At 58.3% G+C, this 26,284-nt stretch overlaps 7 protein-coding genes across 7 annotated transcripts; 3 read left to right on the top strand and 4 right to left on the bottom strand.

Annotated features, from left to right (window-relative positions):
• Positions 1-528: 528 nt before the first annotated feature.
• On the bottom strand, positions 529-1,833 carry GGTG_03669 (glycosyl hydrolase; the record flags this gene model as incomplete). Its single annotated transcript, XM_009221450.1, has 1 exon — positions 529-1,833. The coding sequence occupies one exon, from the start codon at positions 1,831-1,833 to the stop codon at positions 529-531; it is 1,305 nt and encodes a 434-aa protein (XP_009219714.1).
• Positions 1,834-2,177: 344 nt separating this feature from the next.
• GGTG_03668 (hypothetical protein) lies at positions 2,178-2,468 on the bottom strand (the record flags this gene model as incomplete). The annotated part of the gene is made up of 1 exon (XM_009221449.1): positions 2,178-2,468. One exon carries the CDS (start codon positions 2,466-2,468, stop codon positions 2,178-2,180), a length of 291 nt encoding a protein of 96 aa, XP_009219713.1.
• A 3,550-nt stretch (positions 2,469-6,018) lies between these two features.
• GGTG_03667 (hypothetical protein) lies at positions 6,019-8,404 on the bottom strand. Its single transcript, XM_009221448.1, has 3 exons — positions 7,128-8,404; positions 6,691-7,023; positions 6,019-6,593 (listed from the first exon to the last, which is right to left on the bottom strand). The coding sequence occupies exons 1-3, from the start codon at positions 8,232-8,234 to the stop codon at positions 6,213-6,215; spliced, it is 1,821 nt and encodes a 606-aa protein (XP_009219712.1). The 5' UTR covers positions 8,235-8,404; the 3' UTR covers positions 6,019-6,212.
• A 1,402-nt stretch (positions 8,405-9,806) lies between these two features.
• On the top strand, positions 9,807-10,214 carry GGTG_03666 (hypothetical protein; the record flags this gene model as incomplete). Its single annotated transcript, XM_009221447.1, has 2 exons — positions 9,807-9,911; positions 10,008-10,214. 2 exons carry the CDS (start codon positions 9,807-9,809, stop codon positions 10,212-10,214), a joined length of 312 nt encoding a protein of 103 aa, XP_009219711.1.
• Positions 10,215-14,680: 4,466 nt separating this feature from the next.
• GGTG_03665 (hypothetical protein) lies at positions 14,681-15,716 on the bottom strand (the record flags this gene model as incomplete). The annotated part of the gene is made up of 3 exons (XM_009221446.1): positions 15,412-15,716; positions 14,907-14,939; positions 14,681-14,758 (listed from the first exon to the last, which is right to left on the bottom strand). Exons 1-3 carry the CDS (start codon positions 15,706-15,708, stop codon positions 14,681-14,683), a joined length of 408 nt encoding a protein of 135 aa, XP_009219710.1. The 5' UTR covers positions 15,709-15,716.
• Positions 15,717-17,210: 1,494 nt separating this feature from the next.
• GGTG_03664 (hypothetical protein) lies at positions 17,211-17,999 on the top strand (the record flags this gene model as incomplete). The annotated part of the gene is made up of 2 exons (XM_009221445.1): positions 17,211-17,296; positions 17,591-17,999. The coding sequence occupies 2 exons, from the start codon at positions 17,211-17,213 to the stop codon at positions 17,997-17,999; spliced, it is 495 nt and encodes a 164-aa protein (XP_009219709.1).
• A 2,285-nt stretch (positions 18,000-20,284) lies between these two features.
• Positions 20,285-26,006, top strand: GGTG_03663 (transcriptional activator xlnR). Its single transcript, XM_009221444.1, has 4 exons — positions 20,285-21,416; positions 22,266-22,654; positions 22,744-25,370; positions 25,447-26,006. The coding sequence occupies exons 2-4, from the start codon at positions 22,303-22,305 to the stop codon at positions 25,588-25,590; spliced, it is 3,123 nt and encodes a 1,040-aa protein (XP_009219708.1). The 5' UTR covers positions 20,285-21,416; positions 22,266-22,302; the 3' UTR covers positions 25,591-26,006.
• The last annotated feature ends 278 nt before the right edge of the window (positions 26,007-26,284 follow it).

Raw genomic sequence — 26,284 nt, 5'->3', positions numbered from 1 at the left:
GTTCAGATTTATCCCTCGCACGCCGCTTCTGCGAGACACAACGTCGGGCGCATCGCAGTAAATACCGAGCTCTTTGGGCTGAGAGTTGTCTTTCACCGAAGGGTGATCCCGTTTTCCAGCATTGGATGTCTTGGTTCTAGGCCATGCTGCAAGGACTTGTCACAGCCATCACTTCATCGAGTTCATCATCACTCACACGAGGCGGTCTAGACTGTCCGTATTTCCATGTCATTAGGTCATTACTTGAAGATAGAAAATGTAACCCAATGTACCCAAGTGTGCCGACACGCGGCCGCGAGATGTTCTTGCCCCCATTGCTCGCTTTCCCAGTCCAACAATCCAGCCAAGTGTTCGACTTGAGGCATTTCCCGGAACCAATTAATGATAACTCCCGTAAACAAGAAGGAATAAAACACAACGCTTTGGTTGTACTCGGGCGTGATATGATGATCAAAACAAAACGACGAAAGATGGTGGGAATAGATAATACGAAATATGATGTAAAAAAAAAAGAGGACAGCCTTGGCCTTAGACCACCGCGATGGCGGCGACCAAGGCGTCCATGGCCGACGAGTGCGTGTCGGCCACGGGGTCTTTGGGCACGTTGGCGGGGCCGTGCCACACGAGGCCGAGGCGGTTGCTGGCCTCGACGCGGTCGCGGCTCCAGATGGAGTCGGCCTGCTTGAGCATGAAGTCGCGCAGGGGCGGCCTGCTGGGCGAGGCCAGCCAGAGGGTGCGCAGGTTGCGGACGAAGATGCCCTTGAACTGGGCGCCGTCCTGGCCGCAGCCGTTGGGCTCGCAGCTCTCCTTGAGGATGCCGTCGCCGTTGACCATCTTGGACACGGTCGCCTCGGCGATGCGGAAGGCCTTGTCCAGCATGTCCTTCTGGCCCGTCAGGGCGTGCAGCTCGACGAGGCCGCCGAGCACGACGCCCTGGTTGTACGTCCACGTCTGCTGCTTGTTGTTGGTGCACGTGCCGTCGGTGTTGATGTTGAGCCCGTCGTTGAAGAGCCCGTCGGCGTTCTGCATGCCGCTCCCCTGCAGCCAGGCCCACTGCTTGACGGCGATGTCGCGGTACGCCACCGGTCGCCTCCGCTTGACGTCCCTATTGGCAAGCGAGGCGGCGACAGAGAAGTAGAGCTGGTTGGTGATGGCGTTCTTGTACTTGCGGTCCTTGTTCCACCAGATGCCGCCGCCGCACACGTCGTCGACGCCCTTCTCCATGTCGGTGAAGATGTCCTCGGCCATGTCGAGGTACCTCCGATCCTTGAACACGTCGAACGCCCGGATCCACGCGAGAGCCCACCAACCCTCATCGTCGTAAAAGTGGTTGAGGAACCCGGCGTTGCCTTGGCTTTGGCGGCCCATCAGCTTCTTGCCCCCGAGCCGCGCTCGCCCGGGCGTCGACGCCTCCAGCGCCTCGTACTTGGACATGATCATGCTGCCGATCTCGCTGCTCTCTGCGACGGCGATCTCGTGGGTCGATATGGCGCTGTTCGTTACAGCGTTGTTCGCTACAGCGGGCGCCGCTGCGGCAATGGGCTTTTGCGCCTGCGTGAAGGTGTTGCTTGCTAATGCGGCCAGGTTGTGCTTGGCAGCGCTCGCCGAGTCGATCATGACGAAGTCGGCCAGCGTTGTGAGGACGTTGGCCGAGTTCCACCACCCCGTCTCCCACTGGCCTGTCCCCTGCTTGTACCAGGCCTGGACGGCCCCAGCAGCGTCACTGGTCCTCTGGGAGTAGGTGGCTCTTGTTTCCGCCCTCGTCTCGAGCCTTGCGCTAGCGAAGAGCGCGGCTCGGGCCGCGAGGCCCCCTAGCCAGGGAGCGTTGACCATGGCAGCTAGAGTATGGGGAGGTGAGAGGGAGGATATTATGAGAGGGAGAAGATGTACCGTCCAACCTGCAGGTTGGGCAGGTGAGTCGACGACAAGGATGACGTTGCTATCCAAGGGCCGAGGGTTCGGATGGTGGTGGCCGAGGAAGGGTTGTGTGGGAAAAGTATTTCCGAATAGATGTCGTAGTTGATGCAGGCAGCTTGGCCACGGAACCAGAACCAGGACCAGAACCAGAAGCAAACCCGGAGCCAGAGATATTATGGTGAGCAGCAGGAAGCGTGTGGGAATCAGACGGGAGTGACGGGTGGAAGGTGGTGGGCGGCCATGACAGTGATATAATCGTTTCACCCAGCAGCCCGGAACGACGGCAGCTGGAGGAGAGTGATCGTCCAGGCCCAGGGGCTGCTTGTCTGGTGGGCACGCGGTTGGACCCGGAGCATGGACAGGGCGGGTGACAAGGAAGGAGGTCTTGACGTGGTGCGGCCCCACAGGCCTGGGAGAGGCTGCCCCGGGAGGAGCAGGAGGAGGTGACCATGAAGGGCAAGGGGGAGGAGTGCGCGTGCTTGCTGCGCCCTCGGGAGGTCCTGCTGGATGTGGGCCACCATGGCCCCGGCGAGCAGGCGGCCTGGGAGCATGATGCGACGAGTTGTTGGTGGCTTGTCCCATCTCTGGCCAGAGACCGACTGCTCGCCCGAAGTGAAGGACGCCCCGGATCATCTGAAGATCTTGCCACACCGTAATCCGTGGGCCGAAGGATCAACGAGACCGTTGGGTTGGCGCAGGAGGCCAAAGCTGATCGAGTGCTGTTTGCGGCGTTAGCAGTGCGAGAGCCTTTGGGGCCGAGGCGGGCAACGCGTCTGCTCCTTGCCGCAACCCGCAGTGAGCAGCTCGTAGTCCAGCCGGATGGTTCAGGTCCAGTCTGAGGTGCCTGCACTGACTGCAGCGAGGCTTCCAGAATTGGGACCTGCGCTGGGCATCCCCGCGGCGCGCGCGTACGACGGCGCGAACAGTCCCTCTCTCCCTCCACTGCCCAAGGCCTGGGTGGGTGGGCGCTGGGGCTAACACCGGCACTTTTTTTCTTTCTTTTGCGCACGCATGTCCAAAAACAGGGGTAGGATTTCTTTCTTTGGCATCAGGCTGATGGGGCGTGCGGGAATCGGAAGTGCCTGAAATTCTCCGTTGACGTATCAGGGGCGCCATCTCTGTCGCTGTAGGTGGTGGATAGAGTGGGGAGCGGAGCTGCTTCGGGGCGTCATAGGACAAGGTTGCAGCTGGGCGTGGCCTTGTGGGTTCCTTTTGGACTCCTTGTGGAGCGTGGCCGACTTCATGCAAACCGTCAGTCGTGCAGGGGTATGACGAGATTGAGCCTAATGCTGTTGTAGTTGGTTGGCTGCTGCTTGCCCTGTGGTCTCTGCACTGAAATGAAGGGAGAAGCTGCCCAATGCTGCGCTTTCTTTTCCTCCCATGCAGCTGAGGCTTGGTGAACAATCCACACATGGATCTGGATTCGGCCCCCTACCAGATACCCATCCCCCTTTCCACCCACAAAAATCCCAAACAAGGTCATTGACGTTTCTGATTTGCGCCGTCCCATGGCGCCGTTCAGCTCCGTAGAGTGCGGAAGAGGGCGAGAAGGGGCTGCGGTTGCGGCAGATGAAATTACCCATATTTGGGCGGTCATGCCGATCTCGAAACATTGAGGCCGCCACTAAAATAATGATAAAATTTGCGAAATGCCCCCAATCATGATGATACATACTACAGCAATCAAGAAAAGACGCAAAGCTGCACCGGCTCGCCTGTCGCACCACGACACGTGTACTTGTGCCCGTCATGGCTGTGTCTGTGCTTGCTTTCTCGTGCCTGCTCCGGTCTTTCACTGCATGCAAGGAACGAGGATCACAGGCTGGAAGGAACGGATGACTGGATGGCTGCGGCGCACGTGTCGGTGTGCCCAGCGACAGCCTGCGCTGCCTCGCAGGCATGTCTCCTGGAGGATTGGATTGGGCTCTAGAACCCGGCTCGACGCAGCCAACCAGTAGGTGTAGTCCGTCCATGGCGTGCATGCATGCTGGCATACAACACGGCACGGTTGTCTGGGCGAGGCTGCGAGGCTGGCATGCTGGGCGACCAACCCCCCCTTCTCTGGAGACAGGAGTGGCAAGGTGCACACCGGCACTCCAATCTATGTGCAACTCCTCCCGGACATGTTTGGGCTTCAGCTCTCAGTCAATCTCAATGCTCGGTCTCGGGACGTCATGCTGCGTTCCTGCCTGGTCATCAGCGATAAATCAGCCCGTCATGGGCGCGCCGAGAAGGAGAAAAACGGGCCAACATGTTAGCGGCGGACTCTGGGGTGTCATGGACTTTGGGCTCGACTCTGGGCGCATCCAGGAATAACCTCTAGGAATAGCCGCGCGCGCAGATCGAAACGCCCAGCTCCGCCAGGGATCCGCCTGGCCCCGCCGACGAGCCGTCTGACACGTTGCCGTCCTGTGCCGTCTTGTGCCGTCTTGTGTCCATTCCGTTCTGCCATCGAAACGCCTCAGACGTTGCGCTCGGACAAGTGGAGCGGAATGCGACGGCACAGAACAAGGCACCGTTGCTGTCGCTCCCGGCTCCTTCTCTGAATTTCGTTCTGATGCCCTCAACTCCATTCCGATCGGGCTGTCTGCTGCTATTTCCTACCTGGCCTAACCTTGTATCGCGGAACTCAAGCTTTTTGCCCCCTACTCGGCAAGTAGGTTTGGATTATTTGCGCCCTTGCGACCGAGCTATTGCCAGATCTCTTTACGCGTCATCGAGAATCAGTCGGGAAAGGAATCAGAGGTTGCGTCGAGAACGTAATTTTGGCCACCCGTGCCCGGCACCATGCATTGGATGTGAGGGCCACTGGACCCCTCCATTCAGGTGCGGCACACCATTCAAGTACCGATGATGGGCGCGCCTTCCCACGCGACCTAGCGCCGTTAGGCTGCATTTGATGTTCCTGTGCTGTTTGTGGCTGCGGGGAAGGTGCTTGGCGCGCCGTCTATCTTGTCTGCAGCTAGTCCCGTTGACGAGAAGGGAGGAACGAAAAGCACCGATGGGATACCCATGTTGCCAATCAGCAGCAAAAAAGGAAAAAAAAATATGTCCAAAACAACATCGAGCCTCCCACTGGTGATCAGTCGGTCGAAGTCACCTGGGGGGTCCCCGGAAATAGGTCCCAAGCTTGCTGGCTTCCGAAGCAGGAAGCAGCCGCCGACCAGGGTCCTTGGCGGTTCGTCTGATGTCGACGTCGCTCGGCCGTGTGCTCCACAAACACTGAGCTGGAATGGAAACGACACACAGACAACTTTTACCAGAGGTGCATGTAGACGCGCCAGCACCTCGTTTGCTGCTCGTCTGTCGCACAAAAACTGCCGGCTTATTCCCCAAACAAGCGTCCACAGGAACCAGCCTGGTAACTACACCTAATCATGGACCAAGCCGTGAAACCGCCATCACGGCTGCCGGCATCCATAGTCAGCATCCATATTCCCCGAGTCGGACTTTGTTCAGGTGGCGCACACGTGTCGCGTTTCGAGGAGGGGAACGACGTGTTCCCCCCGCCTCTGCTCCTGTGACCCAGTATCGTCACGCCGTTGCATTCCACGGGCCATGCGCTGCGGCTTGGGCAGAGTCGTTACCTGTACTATCGCGGCGATCTTCGCCATGACATGCGGGCATGTGCATATCTTGCGGGGTCGAGCACGGCCAACATCGAGATTCTAGGTTATTATTACTATTGCTATCATGACTTCGTCCGGCCTACCCAGTCACCATCAACCACCCCCACTCTCGCGTCCCAATGGGTTCACTCATGGCGGGACAATGGTAATGGGGCCCGAGTATATGTTCCATCCCAAAAAAGGATCTGCAGTCATCAGGCCTCAAGATCTCGCTGCCCGCGGATTCCTTCACTCATGATGGGTGATGCGGTCCTTCTCCGCCAATGGCTCGACGCGATGTGACGTTGGGTTTCGTCCAAGTCTCAGATGCAATGCGCACGAGTTCATGTTTGCTGTTGCTGGCCACGTCGACATGATTCTCTTCTCGGCGGTGATTGACACATCTCGAGCAGGCCCGTTTCAATCCCTGAGTGACATGCTCCTGAGCTGCAAGGCTGGTCAAGAGAAGTGACCCGACTAAGGTCATGACAAATGGTCAAAACATCAATTTGCGCTGGATTCTAGTATTCTAGTCTAGTGTCTATGCTCGGGTACTCAAGTACCTCTTAGGTGAGTGCCGCCTAGATATTCCAAGGTGCGATTACATGTTGCTTTCTAGATCATAGCGACAGGGCAGGGTGCGTAGCGCCCTTCTGATATCAAAGGAGATGTGTGGGAGATTCGCAATTATTGGCCCTTTGTCGTTGGGGCCGGCTGACCTGCTGCTCCAGCAGCAGTCCCGGCACCGGCACCGACAATAGGAGCATCGCCGGTGCCGCTCAAAGACACCTCTGATATCTCATCGCTTACGTGCTTGTGGTTGCCCTGGGTGCCCACTTTGATGAAGGGAACAAACAGAAGGCCGAATGCCGCCAAGGCGACCGAGACTTGGAAAGCTCGCGTGTACTGCAGCATGGGGTTCGCAACGCCTTCCGGGCTCCGACCGACGGACCCGAACACGGCCGTGGATATTCCCAGAGCCACGGTGGAGCAGAGACGGATCATGGTGTTCAAGATACCGCCAGCAAGACCTTGCTGGTGCGATGGGAGCGATTGCATCACATACATCTTCGGGGGCACGACGTTAGTACAGCGTTGCGGGCGGCAACAAGGCCACTAGGGTGGGATGGAGAAAACGAAGATGGTGAAGAAGAAAAGAACTAACATTCGCCACGTTGAACTGAAAGTCAGCTCCGATCACGTTGATGATCAAGGCAGGAAAGATGTATGCCCAATAACTCGAGTCGGGCCCCATCAATGAGAGGAGCAGGTTTGCGACCAAGTACGAGACGGCGCCGATGCCGTGCAAAAGCGTGTTGTTCACCTTGTGAAGAATCGAGCCCGCAACGATGTTCCAGGTAAGGCCCGCGACCGTTTGAGGCAGCAGATGGAGCGCTACGTCGAGCGGATCGCGGCGCTGGATCTGTTGCAGGAAGAGGGCGAGCCAGAAGGAGGCTGACTGGAAGGACATGAAGCCGAAGACTAGCGTGACAATCAACTGGATAGGTGGTAGGCAGGCGTGTCTCGACGTTAGCTTTCCGTACCCACCGTCCAACGAACGACACGGCAGCGCAAAAACAAAAAAAAAAGGGCCAAACTTACCAGAGTGAAGTTCCTGTCCTTCCAGATCTTGGGCGGCATCAGGGGGTGAGGCCAGATGGTCTCCCAGTATAGAAAGACGGCAATCAGGACCAGACCGACGACGAGTAGGGCAATGACCTGCGGTGCTCCCCAGCCGTCTTCCGGCCCCAGCGTTATGGCGGCGGTAAACATGCCGGTGCCGAAAAGGGTGAGAAAAGCGCCGACCGAGTCGAACCGCCGAAAGAAGTCGCCAAGCTTCTCCCGGAGCGGCGCCGATGGGGAGGGGCGAGGCGGCGGCGGCGGCGGCGGCGGACGCGAGGGAGATTCCTCCATCTCGCCGGCGCTGCTATCGCCACCGTCGACCGGCGGCTGCTCCGCCTCGACGCTGGGGACGGCCCAAAAGGCGACGACGGTGAAGATGCCCCACAGGATGGCGATGAGGTAGAAGGTGGCGCGCCAGTTGAGGACCTGGGCGGCGACGCCGCCGAGCACGCTGCCGATGGCGAAGCCGACGGGGTTGCCGCTGCTAAAGGCGGAGAAGGCGAGGTTCTTGCGCTTGGACGGGCTCGCGTAGGCGGCGCCCAGGATGCCGATGGCGGGCGGCACCATCATGGCGCTGCTGACGCCGAGCAGGCCGCAGAGGGCGTCCATCCAGAGCGGCGAGCGGGCCAAGCCCGTGACGGCGGCGAAGGCGGCGAAGGAGCCCATGCCGGCGATGAACATGGGCCGGCGGCCCAGCAGGTCGGCCAGCTGGCCCAGCGCCAGCTGCGACGCGCCCGCCGTGAGGGACGTCGACGCCGAGATCCACGACACCTCGCCCTGCGTCATGCCCAGGTCGCGCGCGATGGGCGCCAGCACCGTCGAGCTGGCCCCGACCAGGAACGATGACGACATGGTCGCCAGCGTCGCCTGGAACACGAAGACCACCTCGTGCAGCGTGCTGCGGAACACGGCCGGCCGCGGGCCGAGCCGGCTGTTGCCGCCGCCGCTGCTGCTGCTGCTGGGCTCGCCGCCCGGTGTCGGAGATGGCCATGGTGACGACGACGCGGTGTGGCCGTCCGCCCCCTGCTCGGCGGCGCCGGTTCTTGTGGACGCCGTGGGGCGCCCCTTCTCGTGCTCGTCGGCCATTACTTCCTCGATCGTTGTCGATTGATGATGCTGCTTCCCCCGGGCGGCCGCAGTGGCTTCCAAATTCCCGCCACGGTCGATATCAATTATAAGTCGGGGTTATTCTGGCCCCCGTTGCGCAACGATTTTTCCCTTGCTCGCATTTGTAATCATATAATCATCAACTTGTGATATTCCCCGAGGCCCACACCCATTCCACCCAGATGCCACCTCGCCAACTTCGTTTTTGGCCAGCCGCCCCTCATTTGCTGCCCCCTCCCTTCAAGCACGACTCGCACTCCAGAGTCCAGGCTGTCGGACGGAGCGTTGGCCGCTGCTCGAATGCCGTCGACGTCACTGGCCGAGATCGAAATCGACCGTCTAGCCCGGCCTAGCCCCTGCACGCGTTTTTATGCATGTGGGGTTGGCTTCGAGCGCGTTGATGGCTTCTTTGTCGACGCCGGGCCTGGCATTGGAGCATCGGGCGCTGCGCTCACCGCTTGGTGCAGCCGTGGTGTTGCGATCCGCCTCTCCGCGTCGGTCGGCATGGGCCTATGCTTGCCGCGAAGGCCATGTGTATAGCTCGGTCTGGGCTCCAACAGACAGGCTCCGGAAGGGCTGTCTCTGCTAGAGGTGGCCGGCATGTGAGGTCCAGCACAGGGCGCCTGAGCCCTTCAAGCAAAGATCATTGCTATTATCGTCGTGGCGGTGGCTTGATGCGGCTGAAGCATCCCTGGTTAGTCGGCTGACATTCGGTGTCGACATTGGTGACAAGGAAAACGAGACGAAGCGTGGTACCTGGCTCTATCTGCTGAGGCCTGAATGTCTATGGGTCCGTCGCCATTATATATGTCCGTGAACGTTGGTTTTCTCGGTAGAAATTAGCCATGGAGGAACGGATTTGACCGTCCGCCAGCAGGTAAATGAAGGGTTGTATTCTCCTACAGGTTGTAAGCCAGGCTATCTGACATGCATCGCGGCTGATGAGGACAGTGATCACGCTGGGTCGAGACTAATTTACATCTTGAAGAGGCCCGGAGACGGCAACCTCGATGTCCCTTTTATCCATATCACGCCTCTGCCCAGTGAGGTTTCCTCACCAGTCCACCAATTCCGTCGCGGCAGCCTCACTGTAAAACCGGGCGAGACCTCTCCTCGGGCGGGAGAATAATCTTTCGCGGCCCCATCCCGCTCGCGGCTCTTCACAGGGTCTCGTTTGTGCATCTTCTTATTACCAAGCCGTCGCGGCAACTCGTTCTGCGATAACAAAATTTGCCTCGCTATATTAGTTGTAGACTGACCCGGAAAGTAGACGCTTGGTAGCACAGCACTGAGAGAACTTGGGACATTATGGAGGAGTTCACTTCTGTTATCCAGTGCGATGCCAAACAGATGCCATGTACTCCCAGTTGCTCCTATCGCCAGCCAAGAGAAGAACCCAAGAGAGAATGATAGAATGCCATCTACTGAGACAGGAAATGGGATTCATCAGGTGATACTCACCAATACCGCCCCGAATCAAGCGGCATAAAGTCCCGCTGTTAGTCTTGGGTGGGTAGCATCATGGTGCGGCTTTTTGCTTCGATAGATAGCATGGGTATGCACATGGAAGCAAAGGGAACGCCGAAGAACCAGCAAGACCGTGTGTGCGTGTGGGATGGGCGGGTGGCAGCAGCGCAGCGCATCCCTTCTCCCATCGTGCGTCCTGCGAGATCTGTTCGGCCATCGTGCATTGCCGAACACCCTCACTCTCCTATTGTTTCGGGTCGTCAACATGCCAGTTGCAATCCACAGGTACGCACGGCCGTCCGTGGCGAGATGGGATCCGACCTGCCGTTGAGGATGATCAGAAGGCGGCACTGCAGCAGGACGCAGCTCCCGGGTGGCAACACCCACGCCCGGCGGCCTGGCTCTTGCACCTTCCCTGCCCTCGGGCGGGGCCCGGGCGATAGGGGAAGGTTCAGCGAGGTTTTGGGCCGGCAGTTTGGCGGCACACGCTGATCAACCAGCTCTGAGGCAACGGCCAGGACTGAGGATGGTGTCGATGCTGTGTGGGTGCAGAGAGAGGGATAGGCGGCATGGATGCTCCACACCACTCGCACAACAGGTTCAGACGAGCGTGCATGATGCCGCGTCTCAGTATCTTCTAGAAGCACAAGTGTCTTTCGCCCAGAACGCTCTCTTGCAGCGTGGCCCGACGGTAGCCCCATCCGGCATCGAGACGCCCCAGATCGGAACATACGAAACTAGTTTTTCTTCCTTTTTTCTCCTTTTTTTTGCCTGCAGGGGAAACCGCACGACCAGGTCGGTGTCCAGGAAGCTCAGCGCAGGACGAGATAAACTTCGCCACGGGGGACGGCAAGAGGACGGGTGAGGCACGCAGGCGCCGGTGCTGGCTGAGCTGCAAGGGGAGGCGGGCCCCATCGCCACCATTTGGGGCGGGAGAACCCAAAACGCGGCAGAGGCCGAGGTCGTGGCAAGGCGAGGCCATCTCTCCCCTCCATACGCTAGCTCGGCTGCCAACATGGACTTTGCTTTAGCAGCCGCAAACCTCAGACAAGCTAGAACCTGGTAAGGCTGGTCACCGCACGGCACCGCTCTTATGAAGCAGGGCCCGTCGCTTGAACGGTGAGCCTGATATCGTGCCCATCCATGCAGCGCCCTCGCAAGAGGCCGCAGAACCAGACGGGGACTTCGGTTGGTTTCCTTCAGACCGCAGGCGGGCGAGGAGGCTGGACGGGACTAGCCTTGAGAGTAGAAGTCATTTCGTCTCGCATGTACATCCGTCCGAGCAACAATGAAAATGTGCCGGATCATGACGTGGGTGCCAGGATGATGCCTGTTGGGCAGCCACACCTGCCGCTTCGTATGGCGCACTCGCACGAACCTCCTGTACGTGCGTATGCATCATGGCCCGGCCGCGACTGCAGGACGGGAAATCATGCAGCGGCCAGTGACCGCCGACCTAGTTGACCCTTACACATCGGTAAGGATTGTGGGAAGCTTTTGGACTTCACGCTGCCACTTTTCCTCCTCATCTTGACGACATGAAGGAGAGAACCAGAGGCCGGCTCGAGAGTCAACGTGCCACGATATCTCTAGTAGGTAGGTCGATGGGCTGGAGAAGGTGTTGTCTGTGATTCCGACCCCAAAAATTCAGGATTTCCTGAATAGGCGTACCAACTAGGCCGGCCAATCATAGCGCATGCGAGATGGGTAGGCACGATGCCATGTGTCAAGAAACGCCAGAAAGAGAAAGAAATTTGCAAGGGGCTTTGGGTTCAAAGCCAAAACGTGCCGGTTTTCGGGGATCAAGGGTCTTTTGAGGTGATCGATTTTCTGGGGAAGCCTGTTTTACCGTGCGGTGACCCATGCTGGAGATCTCAAAGACAAGCATGGGACGAAATGATAGGACGGGAGCAGTATTGTACGGAGGGTTTCTCGTGTGGTGGGAATGGGGAACTGAATAAAAGGCGAGCCGCCCGGCTCGACTTCAGGGGCCGCATGCGTTTGATCGGCCGCGGGCGCAATGACGACGCGGGTTTGTGGGGGGCGTTTCTTGTTCGAAGAAACTAGAAGCGCCACCACCACACGCCGTCAAACAAGTCTGTGAAAAGCGGCCGACGAGTTGGTGTTGGTTCGCGGCAACTAAGCCCACCGAAGCCTCCGGCACCCCTGCATGACACTCAAAACAGGGTGTGTATCAACACACAAGGAAAGCTTGCGGGATTTGGAGCCAGGATGGCTGCTGGATCGCGGGCCAAAGGCTCAGAAATGGCAAGGAGGCAAAATCCAGGAGCACGGTAGAGCGTCGCTGACGGGGCTGGGGTTGAAGATAGTGGGCTTCGGGATGCAGACTTCTGACAATCTGGCCGGGTGCGGATAAGGAGGGAAAGCTGGGACCCAAACGAGGGAACCATACACCGTCAACCGGAGGACGGAATCCGGATGGCCGCTGTAAATTCCCCGTAAAAATCGGCCTGCTGGTGGGCAGCTGGCCACGCAACTCGATATTGGGATGGGAGGCGGGCGGTCGGTTGCGATATGCACAGGTCCGGCCTTCCGCACCACCACCTAGCCGCGCCTGCTCGCTTGTTTTCACACAGACGGAAGCGAGCCCGATCGCCGGGTGGTTGTTATGAGGGAGGGCGAAGGAGAGGGCGGGTGGCGAGGCGAATAGATGACCTGCAGGTGTGAAAATAGACGACCAGAGGAAAATAGTGCCTACCATGATCTGAGATATTCTGAACATGCGCAAGCCGAACATGTCGTATCCATGGTCGGCTTGAGTCTGGTAGGGCCTGCACCGGTCAGGAAAGGCCATTGCGAATCTTTCGACTCGCTCGACATCAACAAATCGATTTGTCTCGGGCGAGCCACCCAGGCCCGCCATGGGGTGTGCACAGATGCACGGTGCTTTACCCCACTCTAAAGTTGTCAAGAGGGTAGGGGGATGGGAGGCCACCCCGCAGTCCAGGCCTCTTTGAGGGTGTGATTCGGAGGCACCTTGGAGTTACCAAGTGCCGCTAGTTCGCTACCACGAGGCACCCAGTATTTGTTGCTCCCACTGCAACCCAACCCGAGGCGGACTTGGACTCCGTTTACGAACCTTTGTGCTTCCCACCCGCTCCCCCCGGACCCGGCGTGAACGGTTGCCCCAAGTCTGCCTCCACAGCCATCTTTTAGGGGACGCGAGCGGCGGAGGCGGGAGCGCTGGACACGCCTCCAGATGGGTGTGCGAACGGAGTGTTACAACCCTTGTTTTTTTTCTGACGGAGAGGGTGTTCCCGATCCCGACGTCACTGGATGGAACATCGGAGCATTGATCAGAGCTTGCTGCCATAGTTGCTCGTTAGCCCCCATCGGGGTCCTTGCCGGATCCGACTGGCCGTTGGATGGGAAATCAAGGCCATCATTCTTCTAAGACCCAAGCTTGATAGTCTCGGGCTGGCGTGTAGTATTTCGTGGCGCTCAGGCCGGTATTCTCACATACAAAGGGCTCTGAGGATCAAGGTGCCCAAGCTAGAGGAGGGAAGCCCATCCATAACCTCGCACCTCGGGCCCGAAGTAGGCAGATGTCCAGGTGCCTGGTTGGGCGGCGCTCAATGCCGTCTCCCGCATCCTGCTTCCCACATAGGATCAATCCATGAGGCACATGCTGGTTGCAGGTGACGCCCCTCCATTCGGGCGTCCTATCATCAGATGCACTGAGATTTGGCATGTCCGGCCTCATGGTGGCGAGATGCAGGTAAGAGCGGAGCCGTGTTCCTACTACCACTCTAGGCATGCATCGACTCGCCTATGCCCTTTCAGAAAGGAGCGATGGGGTCTCGGGCTGGTCTCGTACCGCCCAATGAGACTTCGGGATAGGGGAGTAGAAGGCTAGGGCGACAGTCGGGGTCATGGTCAGACTAGCCGGCCTGACTGCGGGAACTGGCCGTGGCTCGATATTGACTGATTAATATAAGCCAATTAAAATCCGCAAGAGACTTCCGGCGATTGACTGTGCCTCCATTTCCCGATTCGCCAGAGTTTGGTGAATGCTAGGTGGGCTCCAAGGGGGGGACATGGCCTCGCTGGGTGTGCTGGAGCATCCCCCGTCCATCTGCCGGCATCACCTAAACGCCAAGGAATTGATTCTCGTCGAGAGTTCCTAATCAGGTAGGTTGTAATGCGCCAGGTGAGCGTAGTTGGCGATAGTAGGGCGTCGCCAGCATAAGGCCCGAGACGAAGCACGAACGGGGCACGTAACCAGGGCCGCACTAAAAAGCTAAGCTGAAGTCGGCAATACAACGCCACCATGAGCATTGAGAGCCGAGTCATGTGAGAGAATGGGTCCGTGGCGTTCTCCGTACGCTTAGGGGTGGGATGGGTCGGATATATTGTGGCTCATGTGGCGGCCTTCCGTCATGAGATATCCGTCCCGTGGTGGGCTTGGCGACTGTGGACCTGGTTTAGAGTGTCGTGTACCTGCTTCCATTTTGCATCTCAGGCACAGCCCGTGTCCTGATAACACCCAGCCGAGCCGTGTATGCGGCCGGTAGCCGAGGTGCGGGAAGTCGGCGCCTGAAGATCAAGTAGGAGAGCATCACGACGCTATCGGCCGAAAGAGGATCCGAAGGATCCTGTTTCTCAAGTCAGCAGATTAATACCTGGAGATCTCGCATACTCGTTAGGTACGCAAATGCGATAGCTTATCTTGTTCCGTGGGGCGGAGCTAGGGGGGATGGTGACTAGTTTCGTAATGAGACTGGCCATGACTTTAAAGGGTGAAACTGGATCGTTTCCTCGCACCGTAGGCGCGGTTCGGCGGTTTGCTGCTGCCAGCTGTCGAGATCGACCCAAGAGTGCTATCGTAGGCTCCCATTAGAGCGTCAAGGGAGTCTGGCGGTGGCAGCATGCCCATCAGGCAAGAGTTGGGGTGCCGGGCAGACTGTTGAGGCGCTGTGTCTGGGTGGAAATGCGGTTCACTTGCCGAGAGTGCCTAGAATGTACCAATGGGAGAAGCGAGCCGGAGTGTCTGCGGGAGGGGACATCGCTTCTCTCTGATGTAGTATGTCATATTAGCAGCACACCATCGCAATTAGAGCCAACCAAACTTTCAGCTGTTGGCGAAAGGCACCACCGTGAAAATCATTACCAAGTGCCTGGCCGGGCGCGGCGACTGAAGCATCCGTCATGGCAACATGTTACCGAAGTGGGGTGGTAGGGTAGCGGCGCTGCGACCTAGGGGCCGGCAACGGTAAGGGAATCAAGCCGCTACGCTCCATCAGCACAACGACGATAGAAACTATCGGAGAGTTCTCACATGGCCATGTGATTTAACATGGGCAAGAGCTAGCTGGTGTCTGGGACGCAGACGCTGGTTTGCAAGTCGACATATGCAGCTCGAAAGCTGTGCTCGGTACCAGAGTTGTCCCATCAGCGACATCTAACAGCGTGGTCGAGTAGGTAGGCAGGTAAGTAGGTAGATAGTATCGAGCATGCATACTTCAATATTGTAGCTCGCTTTCAATGAGGATGACATGTTAGCCAGCCAGTTGACCTAAGAATGGGAATTTCTATAGCGGGGAAGAAGTCCCAGTTCTATGCCGCATACTCATATCAGCCCGCATATAGGTTGTATGGTTTGTTTTGACGGTCAAGTGCGTAGCGGGGCTGGCAGTTGGGAAGAGAAGAAATGAGTCGGGTCACTTACTTGGCCACGGCACTTCTCCACAGAGGTGAGCTTTTCTCGGCCACAGCTAGGCTCGTCGGTATATTGATAGGTCCTCTGATATTGGCGGGGGTTGCTGGAAGCTTGGGACCGACAAGCCGCACCTGCTTGGCCGGGTCGGCCACGCGCCGATGCTGCCCTACCTACTTGGTTGCTCACTTCGGAGGGATATAGCAAGAGCTGCTGGGTGGTTGGGGGCTGTGACGAGGATTCCGGCGGCCCGAAGTTGCAAGCAGCGGAACGGTCGAGTGCCAGGTCAAGAGGCGGGCGAGGTTCCATTCTACGATTTTGACAGGCTCGAGGACCGCCACAGCAGGAACTCACAGCGGTATAGTGGTACCCTTAAAACCATGGTAGACATACGGGGAGAGGAGCAGAGAGAAGAACCAGGCTCGCACGCAAGCGGGTCTCCATCCCCGCCACGCAGTTGGTCTTTGGTGACATCGAGCACATGTACAAGGCTACGCGCCGCTGGGGAAGTCGGCCCCCACTCCGAAGGCAGGTATCCAGGTGTCCAGGTGCCCAGGCATGCACTGGCTGCATGGTCCGTAGTGAGGTCGTACCAAGCTGCGGCCTAGCTGCGGTCTAGCTGCCAACCTAGCAGGTACGGTACCAAGACAGGGCCAGGGCCAGGGCGGCGCTATGCATCATCGGCCGGATAGACTGTGGTCGTCTCGTTTGTCGGCGAGGCAGACGCGTCTGCGAGCGAGGCGGCTAGCAGAGTCGGGAACGCAAAGCGCAGGGCAGGTCGGACCACATGGCGAGGTAGCACGTAATAGCAAGAGCCGGGGAACTAACGTCGGCATTCTCGGGCTGATGTGTGTGTGCTTGTGCGTGTGACAGGGAGGGACTGGCTCGACTTGCCTTGGTCGAGCCGGAGAGCATGTCCCTCACGCCCAGAATGTCTTGGGCTGCTGCACGGTGGCTGGCGGGTGCGACGGCAGCTAGGGGTGTGCGGGTGTGGAGGCTGCTGCAGGACGCATTTGATTACAGACGTGGAGTTTCGGACCGTCGGCCGCTTGGCACGAGTTTCCTCCAGGCCAATTGACGACACCAGCCATGCTCCAGGTGGCGCTAGACGGGCTCTCGACCGTTGGCGGCAGGCGCCAAATCTGGGGTGTGCAGCAAGCCCCACACCCCCCTTCCCCCTTTGCCCGCCATTATCAGACAATGCAGGCCGATGGCAGGATTGCAGTCTTTCCTTGAGCGTGACGCTGATCACCTCGAATACCTCCTCCATAGAAATGATCCACCAGAGGAAAACTCGATTGCAACGCTCGGGCACATCATTCCACGCTTCATACCAGGGCCTTGACGGATGAATACGGATGCCGAGTGATCGGGTGTCATGAAGAAAAACATGTAGCCGAATCCAACGCATGTGTACATTTCCGTCAATGGCAAGCCCGCCAAATAGGCTTAAACTCAAAAGACTCCATGTTTCCTCAAGTGGAGCCTGCATCTAAAGCTTCACACGGCAGTCGCCGGAAGACTACTTCCTTATGGAATCCGTATCTCTTGGTAGACCTATCTCGATGGTGTATATACAGGAGCTACGTAGAGGTACCAAACTACCTGGGTATCGACCTACACTGAGGCTACACATCTGGTCCGGGGTTGTTGAGCGACTCCCCGACTGAGACGAGCAGGTGGTATTGGCAGACAAAGGTTGTTCGCAATGATGGCGTGTTCGCTAATACCGTAGCTGCGCGTATGCTTAAACCGGTGGGACTGCATGTTACACTCCAGACGAATTGATCTAGGATTTTGTTTCTCGGCAAATGGACAGGGACATGTTTATCTCGCTGGCACGATTCACGACGCACCCTGTCCAGCAACTCAATCTGGACACCAGCCGGACGTTTCCGTATACGGATCCGGCTGACTAGAGCCGACAGTTCCAGGGCTAGGAAGCACTTGATCTGTCATCGCAACTCGAGCCCGATTTCTCCAAGCCCCAGGAAGTAGATGACGACCTCAACAGCAAGATAACAGGAGTGGGACAGTGTCCTGTATCCCATTCAAGCATGGGCGGAGGCTTTGTCGCGATATTAGAGGCTCGCTGCAGCGGTATTAGTCGCCGTTTGCTCGATGCTGGTTGAAGGAGGACCGCATCGGAGTTTTGTGTTTCGTTTCGACGCCAGCGCCACGCGTGCTATAGCCTCTGCGTTCATGCTATTGCCATCCACGTCTCCATCTCGGCTTCTATTACGGCACCTATTACGGGCCTTCCAGCTGGCTCTGCCCTGGCCTGCTCAGATTGGGTTGACACCACCGCCGACCGCCCCTCTTTCCTGGACAGGCTTGCGACTGCGGGACGCAAGCTGCCCCCGGCCGTCTGGGACCTGCGTATGCCCATGTGCGTAGACTCGGTAGCTGCATCATTTCCCCGTCTGGCGTGGGTGGAGGCGGCATGGAGGGTGGGAGGAAGGCGAGGAGAAGGGCGCACACCTCGAGGTGGGTGGCCACGACCGAGTTGGAGAAGCCCGCTAGACGTCAGGGCGGGGACTTTCATTGGGAGAGACAATATTGACCCCGACTCTCGCTTCCCCATGAGGATGCTGGTGTGATGCTGCGCGAGATCAGGGCATATTGATGTGCCATTGAGAACTGGGGGGCACGTCAGCTCCAAGCAGGCGGACAGCCATGATTCGTGTGTAGATCAATCCATCTAATATTCACACCGGCAGACGGAGGGCCGATCAAAGAGGAGCTGTGCATATGTAGGTAGTCTCGGGGTTAGATCGGCTGTTAGGCTAGTGCGTCTGGTAGATGTGTGGTTCCTTGTAGACTCAGACGATAACATGGCATTGATGCCCTGTATGGATCGATCCATGTCCCTGATCAGGCAAGCATACAGTGAAGGTCATACGGACCGAGTGTTGTTGGTTGTGACAGCAAGAATCTCAAGAACACAGTGGTCGTAAATCGTAATTCTCTGATAAGACCGCCGCGGAGAGACATTCCCGTTTCGAACGAGTTTTTAGCATCAGACGTTCGGCGATTGACGTGTCTGAAATTCTGCAACTTTGGATCAAAGGCTGAGTGCCAGCGAGGATGATCCGCAGGGAAGCCCCCGCACCCTGTGGGAAAACAAAGGAAGACAGACTCCAGACGTCGGCAAAATGAAAAACCTGAACCGCACATCTTCCCCGTGGGGACCCCTACACCGTTGGACATGGATAGATGACAAGCACGACAAGCTGGCAGCTCCACACTGCCCGAGAAGCACCCTTGTCGGCGGTGGATGCTCATGCCATGCTGGTGCCGTGATGGTGTGCAACAATTGGTTCAGCGAAGGCCCTCAAGCTCGATTAAAGTCAAAGGAATGCTTCTCGAACCCAGCTGGGCGTGCATTGGAAGGTACCAAGGTACCTTTTTAGGGCTCTCGGTCCGACAAACGCCCAGCCATCCATGTCTATGCCGCTCTGCTGCTGCCCGCATCTCAAATCAGTTGCTGGTGGGTGTCAATGTTTGGCCATGATGTGTCGACTGGGTGTGAGGGTGGGTCCGGATCTGCTCGCCACCAATTAGAGCGAGTCCAGCCGAAATCAGACAAGGAGAGCGCGGTGCGCTCCTGCCTGGTACCGAGCTCGCTCATTGTTCCAATCCCATCCGCCTTCCCTCTTTGGCTGCTCGATCTCTTTGTCACGCCAAAAACAAACAATGGCGCCAGACAGCAACGAAAACACGAAGCGAAGCCCGGCTGACCTGCCAGATTCCCTCCCCGCCCAGCTTGGCAGCAAATACGGCCAGCGTTACCAAGGTCGAGCCCTTTCTCCGCACGAGTTTTTGGAGTTAATCGTGGAGAAACATGGGTCTGCGGATCCGGCAGCCACAAGCGACAGGCGGGTGAGCTCGGCGGCTCTCTGACCGAGAGATTCCTCTCCACGGCCAGATGGGCCTGGGGCAGGGGTCGAGCACGCCAATGGCGCGGCTTTTGCCCCTGTCGCCGTCGCCCACTCCCCTCACCCGATCTCCGCAGATTCTTCCAGTTTGTCCTCCAGTCACGAGCCGTTATCCCCATCGTGGGCAGAGTTGCGAACGCTCTTGCTGGTGGGCCCCAGCTGTAGCCGAGGAACATCAGTTCGCTTTGTATTTTCGCCCTCGACAAGGCCGGCGAGGCCACATGGCTACCGGAGTGGGGGCTGTCGTTTCATGATGCCCTGCTGGCGGCCTGCCTCCTCCACCACGCCGCACTGGGAGAGCCAGCCACCCAGCGTCTGTCCCCCAGTGTTCTCTGTTGGCATTGCACCTCGTGCACCTCGTTCACAGACAGTTTAGAGCGTAGGCCGCCCAGACCAACCGGGACAGTCAGCTCTGCTCAGTCGCCGCCGCTCGGATCCATGGTACCGAGTACATGCTACCAACAGCTGCCACTGCTGCTGCCCCTTGGCTGCCTTCATCACAAAATTGACGGTTCATACCGCCCGTCGAGCCGTCAGCGAGCGCCAACATGGGACGGGCATTCTGCAGCAATCCTCGTATGGCCTGGTCTCTCTGGGACGCCGGTCTGCTGGCCGAAAGTGCTCCACCACCACCACCACCACCACCACCCTCACTACCACCACACCACACCACACCACACCACTCCCGCCCGCACCCTTGCCATGCCCCTTGCCCTTTGTTTTTGTTTTTTTTGTTTTTTTTTCTCCTTTTCTTCTTCATGCAGGTCACCTTCGCTCCTACCGTGCAGGGTTTGGCATTCTGCGTACCCATGTACCGCCGCTCGGTTCCAGCGCGGGACTCACAGCTTACAAGGAAGGGAGCTTGCTGACGGAGACGGAGAGAGCCCGTGGCCTACGTACCCCTCCCCTGCACCTACGACGCTGCACTGTGCCCGCTGAGCTACCATTGCTACCAAATTCGTGCTTGCGTTCCGAGGCAACCAGTGCCGTTTGTCCATGTACTTGCTGCTCAGCAAGTGCCCTACCGGCCAAGCGGGGCGGAGGGAGGAGAGGAAAGCAAGCCGAGGAGGAGGATTCAAGACACTCGTGCCTGCCTGCTGCACATCCACCAGAGGCAAGGTCACTCATGCGGAGAAGGAAAAAAAAAGAGAGAAAGGGCCGAAAATTATTAAATCCTCATACGGAACACGCCACGCACGCACATGGGCGCTCCTCGCCTCTTCCCATCCACTACACATGCCATTCGTCCCGCCGCGGATATTGTCACGCCAATATAACTGTGATGCTCGATATTAACCCTGATTTAGAGGCGCACGCAAAACTCGCGAATCGAGACCGGCCTGATCAACGAAACTCATTCCTGGGAGCTTGTATATGCATGCCAAGGAGGACATAGCCGCAGACAACAGTCCTTCATCAGCCTCTCCGAGAGGGAAGCAGGAACAGCCACCATCAATTACCGGCTGTCTCGATCTCGGGCGGGTTCAGCACATCCTTTGCTCCTCTTTTGGCCCCGTCTGGCTCCCTCCGAGCCCATCTGAGGAGGGGAAAGAGTGGTAGTTTGACGGTAGAGGTGATTTGCCTACGAGCATATCTGTGGTAAACGAGCCTCGAGAACCGTGGCGCCTTGGGAATCTCAGGAGAGACAAGAGGGAAGCCGACCCCCCGATCAAATCGAGGACATAGCGCAGCCGGGCTAGAAGGACACTCGAACCTGCGAAGACTGCCGAGACGAGAAGGGAGACCGCCTGGCGCCAACCAGGATACACAGAGCAAACCGCTCGCTCCTGCCCAATCCCCAACAACAGACAACAACTCGACGGCCATCCTACGGCATCCATCACTCAGCCGCTAGCGATTGGCAGCTTTGGAACCTGGATAGCCCTCCATCTAACCGTTCGGGTCCCCCAAAGGCCGAGAGGAGACGGGAAGACGACGGCGGAAAAGCTAGCGAGGAGAGCACGACCGATCTCCTGGCCCGACTGTCTCTGGGCGTGCGAGATCTTGTCAAGGAAACAGTGGTGAAGGCCCCGATCGTCGTTCCGGATCCACGTCAAGCTCAGGCCCTAGGGTAATCAGGTACGTCTGATAGTCTCCTCCTTTCCCCAGCTTTCCTCACGCCTCGCAATATTCGTTGATTGCGGCCCACCCCCTGCCGCCCGTCCCGTGCAGTCCAGTCATGTCCGCACTCCCTACCCTTGCACACCTCTTCCTTCCCCAAACCCTACCCCCGCCATGTGGCCTTCTCCTCCCCCCTCCTGCCTGCATGACCGTCAACACCATTCCCAAGTATCTTCCCGCCCACTTGCCACCCGGTGCGAGAGGTACTTTGGCTACCTTACCCCGTCTCCTGCCGTGCGGGCCAACTTCCGCTGGCCGATCCCCTCCTGCTGTTTTGGGCCCTGTCAATGCTGCTCGGCGTCTCTTTATGCTCATGCCCAGTCCCCTTCGTCCTATCCCTCGACTCCCTTCCCCACACTTGAACATCAGTCCGGCCCGTCAAAGTACCGCCTGAGCCAAGCATCCTTGCATGCCCAGCTCTTACAACTTCTCCTCCGCTCCGGCTCCCGTCCGCCTACCACTATAGGCAAACCACACCGCAGAGCGTGAGGTCCTGTATAGATATCTAGACCCCCATCATCCTGCTTCACCGTCTGCTCTCCTAGCCTGGAAGCACACATATACAGTTTACCTTGCATTATTCTTGAGACGTAGTCGCACTTCAGCCAACTGTCCCCGCTCGTTCGAAGTCGGCTATCTGTCTGCGTCTCGTTGCGCTCCCTATTTTGACCCCATCATCTGCTTGTTACCGCTTCATCCGTCTTTCCTGCCTCCTCCTTCTACCCATTTCCCTAAAGAAGCAACAGCAAGACTACGTCATACTATACCAAGAACGGAAGGGAAGCTCACCACGACAAAACGAGGCAGTTTTTCTGAAGCGGACACACGGACAGCTGGTACCAAGATGCTGTCCAACCCTCTCCACCGCTTCTCTCCTTACCATGCCTTGCCGTCCAACACGCTCATGTCCAACGGGCACATGTCCCAAGGTCATATGCACACGGCAGGGCTAGACACCTTGGCACAAGGTTCGCATTATGCTCTGCAGCAGCTTCAACAACATGTTGGGGTTCACAACCCTCACCTCGCCCGGGCAGGTCCCCAGATGAAGCATCATCGCCAGCACCCCTACGGCCACGCTGCGCGGGCGACGGGAGCTGCCGGCCCCATCCGCAGGAGGATCAGCAGGGCATGTGACCAGTGCAACCAGCTCAGGACCAAGTGCGATGGACAACACCCCTGCGCTCATTGTATAGGTAAGACCAAGGGCTGTCTACAGGCTTTTGATAATTATATGACATCGAGATGCTCGAGCCCGTTGTGGACAAGAGGCTGACGGCTATAGAATTCGGTCTCGGGTGCGAGTACATCCGGGAGCGGAAGAAGCGTGGAAAGGCATCACGAAAGGACCTGGCACAGGCGGCTGCGGCTGCGGCTGCAGCGCAGAGCGGACAAAAGTCACCAACCAGCAGTGTGGAAAACCTCAAAGATGAGCAGAGAATGGAAGGGGAGAGCAGCAATGGCACCTCGGTTGGCGACCATCACAATGACAACAACGACAAGGAGCTCGAGGCGGACGGAATCCAGCGGAGCCAGCGCATCGGCAGCATAGACAGCCTCGACGGCCTGGGCAGCGGCCCAGCACACATTGGAGGCCACCAGCAACCACACCACTCGCTCGAAAGGGAACACCACCATGGTCTAGAAAGCCCAACTGCGCTCGACCTCAACGGCTACGGCAGCATGCACGGCGCCTATGATCGACCGGGCGGCATGAGCGCAGCGCACATGATGGCCGGGACGGCGGGGCACGGAGGCTTCGCCAGCCATAGTGGCATGTCGAGCTATCCAGAGCTACCGTACTCGCTGCAGACGCAGAGCCCAACCAGCTACTCGGGCGGTGGTGCATCATATCGGATCGGAACCAGCCCTCTGAGTGCCTACCCCCTCTCGGGCGAGACGGCATCGCCAGGATGGGGCATGTCTATGTCCTCGCCGCCGGCAACGCACGCGACGCAGTACCCACCGCAGCAACAGCATGTGTCACCACAGGGCGCCGGCTACGGAGCGAGCGGCAATGCAGCGGCCGGGCTTGGTTCGGGCCACGGGCAGCACTTGCGGTACCCCGTGCTCGGGCCGCTAGTCCCACACCTGGGAAACATCATTCCCCTCTCACTGGCCTGCGATCTCGTCGATCTTTACTTTGCCAGCTCCTCGTCGGCCCAGGTTCACCCCATGTCGCCGTACGTTCTCGGGTTTGTCTTCCGCAAGCGCTCCTTCCTGCATCCGAGCAGGCCACGGCTTTGCCAGCCGGCCTTGCTCGCCAGCATCCTATGGGTCGCCGCGCAGACGAGCGACGCGCCGTTCCTGACCAGTGTCCCGTCGGCGCGCGGCAAGATCTGCCAGAAGCTGCTCGAGCTGACTGTCAGCCTGCTCAAGCCCCTGATCCACACGCCCTCGGGCGACGTGTCCCCGGTCTCGAGTCCCGTCATTGACGGCGTCGCCCTCGGCGGGCTGGGCGTCGCCATGCCCGGCTCCGTCAGCATCAGCATGGAGGCCCTGACGGGCGAAACGGGAGCCTTTGGCGCTGCCGGTACTCTCGACGACGTAGTCACCTACATCCACCTTGCCACCGTCGTCTCTGCGAGCGAATACAAGGGCGCTAGTCTACGCTGGTGGAACGCAGCCTGGTCCTTGGCCCGTGAGCTCAAGCTGGGTCGAGAACTTCCCCAGAATGCACCGTCACCCATGTCTGACGGAGGCGATCACCACAACCCACATCATCACCATCACCACCACCACCACCACCACCATCACGAGAATACAGGCGAAGAGGGCGGCGTGAGCAGCGCTGTTGGCGGCCCCGGTGGTGTCATCACGGATGAAGAGCGCGAGGAGCGCAGGCGCATCTGGTGGCTCGTCTACATTGTGGACCGACACCTGGCCCTGTGCTATAACCGGCCCCTATTCCTTCTCGATATCGAGTGCGACGGCTTGCTACAGCCCATGGACGACACCGAGTACCAGAACGGCGAGTTCCGCCCCAACGAGAATACCGACCCAGAAATGCTCAGGGAGGACGGGTCGCAGCAACAGCAAAACCAACAGGAACAGCAAGTTCGCGCCCGAGGACCTTCCTTCGAATGCACAGGCCACGGCATCTTTGGCTATTTCCTGCCACTCATGACGATTCTGGGCGAGATCGTGGACTTGAACCACGCCCGCAACCACCCACGTTTCGGTGTCAACTTCCGCTCCGGCGGCGGCTGGGACGAGCAGACGGCCGAGGTCACCCGCCACCTCGGCATCTACGAGCAAAGCCTCAGCCGCTTCGAGCAACGCCACCTCAGCGCTGCGGCTCAGGCACAAGCACAAGCCGCTGACGCCGCCAAGGCACAAGCCGCCGCCGCCGCCGTTGCTGCTGCTGCCCAGGCCGCCGAGGACTCGGCTGCCGTCGGCGGTGTTGGCGACAGCATCAGCGTGTGCGGCAGTGGCGGGCCGAACGACATCGGCACACCATCAGCCCTGTCGGTGCATAGCGTGCACTCGACATCGCAGCCCCAGCCCCAGCAGCAGCACCACCCGCGACTGACCGAATCCGACGTCCAAACGCGCATTGTCATGGCATATGGCACGCATGTCATGCACGTGCTGCACGTACTGCTCTCGGGCAAATGGGACCCCATCAATCTACTGGACGACAACGATCTATGGATCAGCTCGCAGGGCTTTTTCAACGCCACGGGCCACGCCGTCGAGGCTGCCGAAGCCATCGGCAACATCCTCGAGTTTGACCCTGGCCTCGAGTTCATGCCTTTCTTCTTTGGAATCTACCTGCTGCAGGGGTCTTTTCTGCTCCTTCTCATCGCCGACAAGCTCCAGAGCGAGGCGAATCCCAGTGTCGTCAAGGCCTGCGAGACCATAATACGCGCTCACGAGGCTTGTGTGGTAACTCTCAACACCGAGTACCAGGTTAGTTCGCTGCTGCACCCACCCCATAATTCTTCGTCCCGCACGATCTGGCTGCTGACATTGCACCCTTCTTCAGCGTAATTTCAGCAAAGTGATGCGCAGTGCGCTGGCCCAAGTCCGCGGGCGTGTGCCAGAGGACCTCGGCGAGCAGCACCAGCGCCGCCGCGAGCTTCTAGCCCTCTATCGATGGACAGGCGACGGCACAGGGTTGGCTCTTTGAAGCAAAAAAGAAAAGAAAAAAGATATCAACAATGGACCTTAGTCAAACATAGACGCAACTCCATCTAATCAGCATGTCGGATACGAATCACCCCTTGGACTTGGAATGCTTTGATTTTCCTCTTTTTTTCCCTAACACTTATGCAAATGGAGTTTTTTACGCGTTGGCCTCGGCTGGATTTGGTTCCTCAACTTCATTTGCTTTTCCTTGTCTCTTTCGGTTTGGGGGTTGGTGTCACAAAGAAAGGCTTACCGAAAACTGGCAATCTTCTGGGAGAGGGAAAAAAAGGATGGGAAAGCCGGACTTCGTGGGGGCGGCTGGGTTTGTTATTACTGGGGGCTGAGGCCTACGGACGAAGTCAACTTGTATGATGTCCAAGGAGGAATGAGATATGTTGGAATGTACTTTACCTTGTAGTTTAATGGTACATGCCGCATGGACGCATTTGCTTATAACCTCAGTGATTTGTTCTGCACGAGGGATGATATTGGATGTCCGCGATGCCTAAAGGGGTCATGCCAATCTTGCTGGAAACATCCAAGGGCTCGTTCGTTTGCACTGCTACATTTTCCACGTTCAACACACGCCCGCAAAGCCGTTTATAAAAGTAAGCGGTACGCGCGACGAATTCGTGGCCAGTTACTCGAACAGAATGGATGAACGAGCGAGAGCACATGCGTAAAAAGAAACGCGA

Source organism: Gaeumannomyces tritici, assembly GCF_000145635.1.
Source record: "Gaeumannomyces tritici R3-111a-1 unplaced genomic scaffold supercont2.2, whole genome shotgun sequence".
NCBI lineage: Eukaryota > Fungi > Ascomycota > Sordariomycetes > Magnaporthales > Magnaporthaceae > Gaeumannomyces > Gaeumannomyces tritici.
Note: the sequence above shows the minus strand (reverse complement) of the source record. Positions and strands in the feature narration are given on the sequence as shown.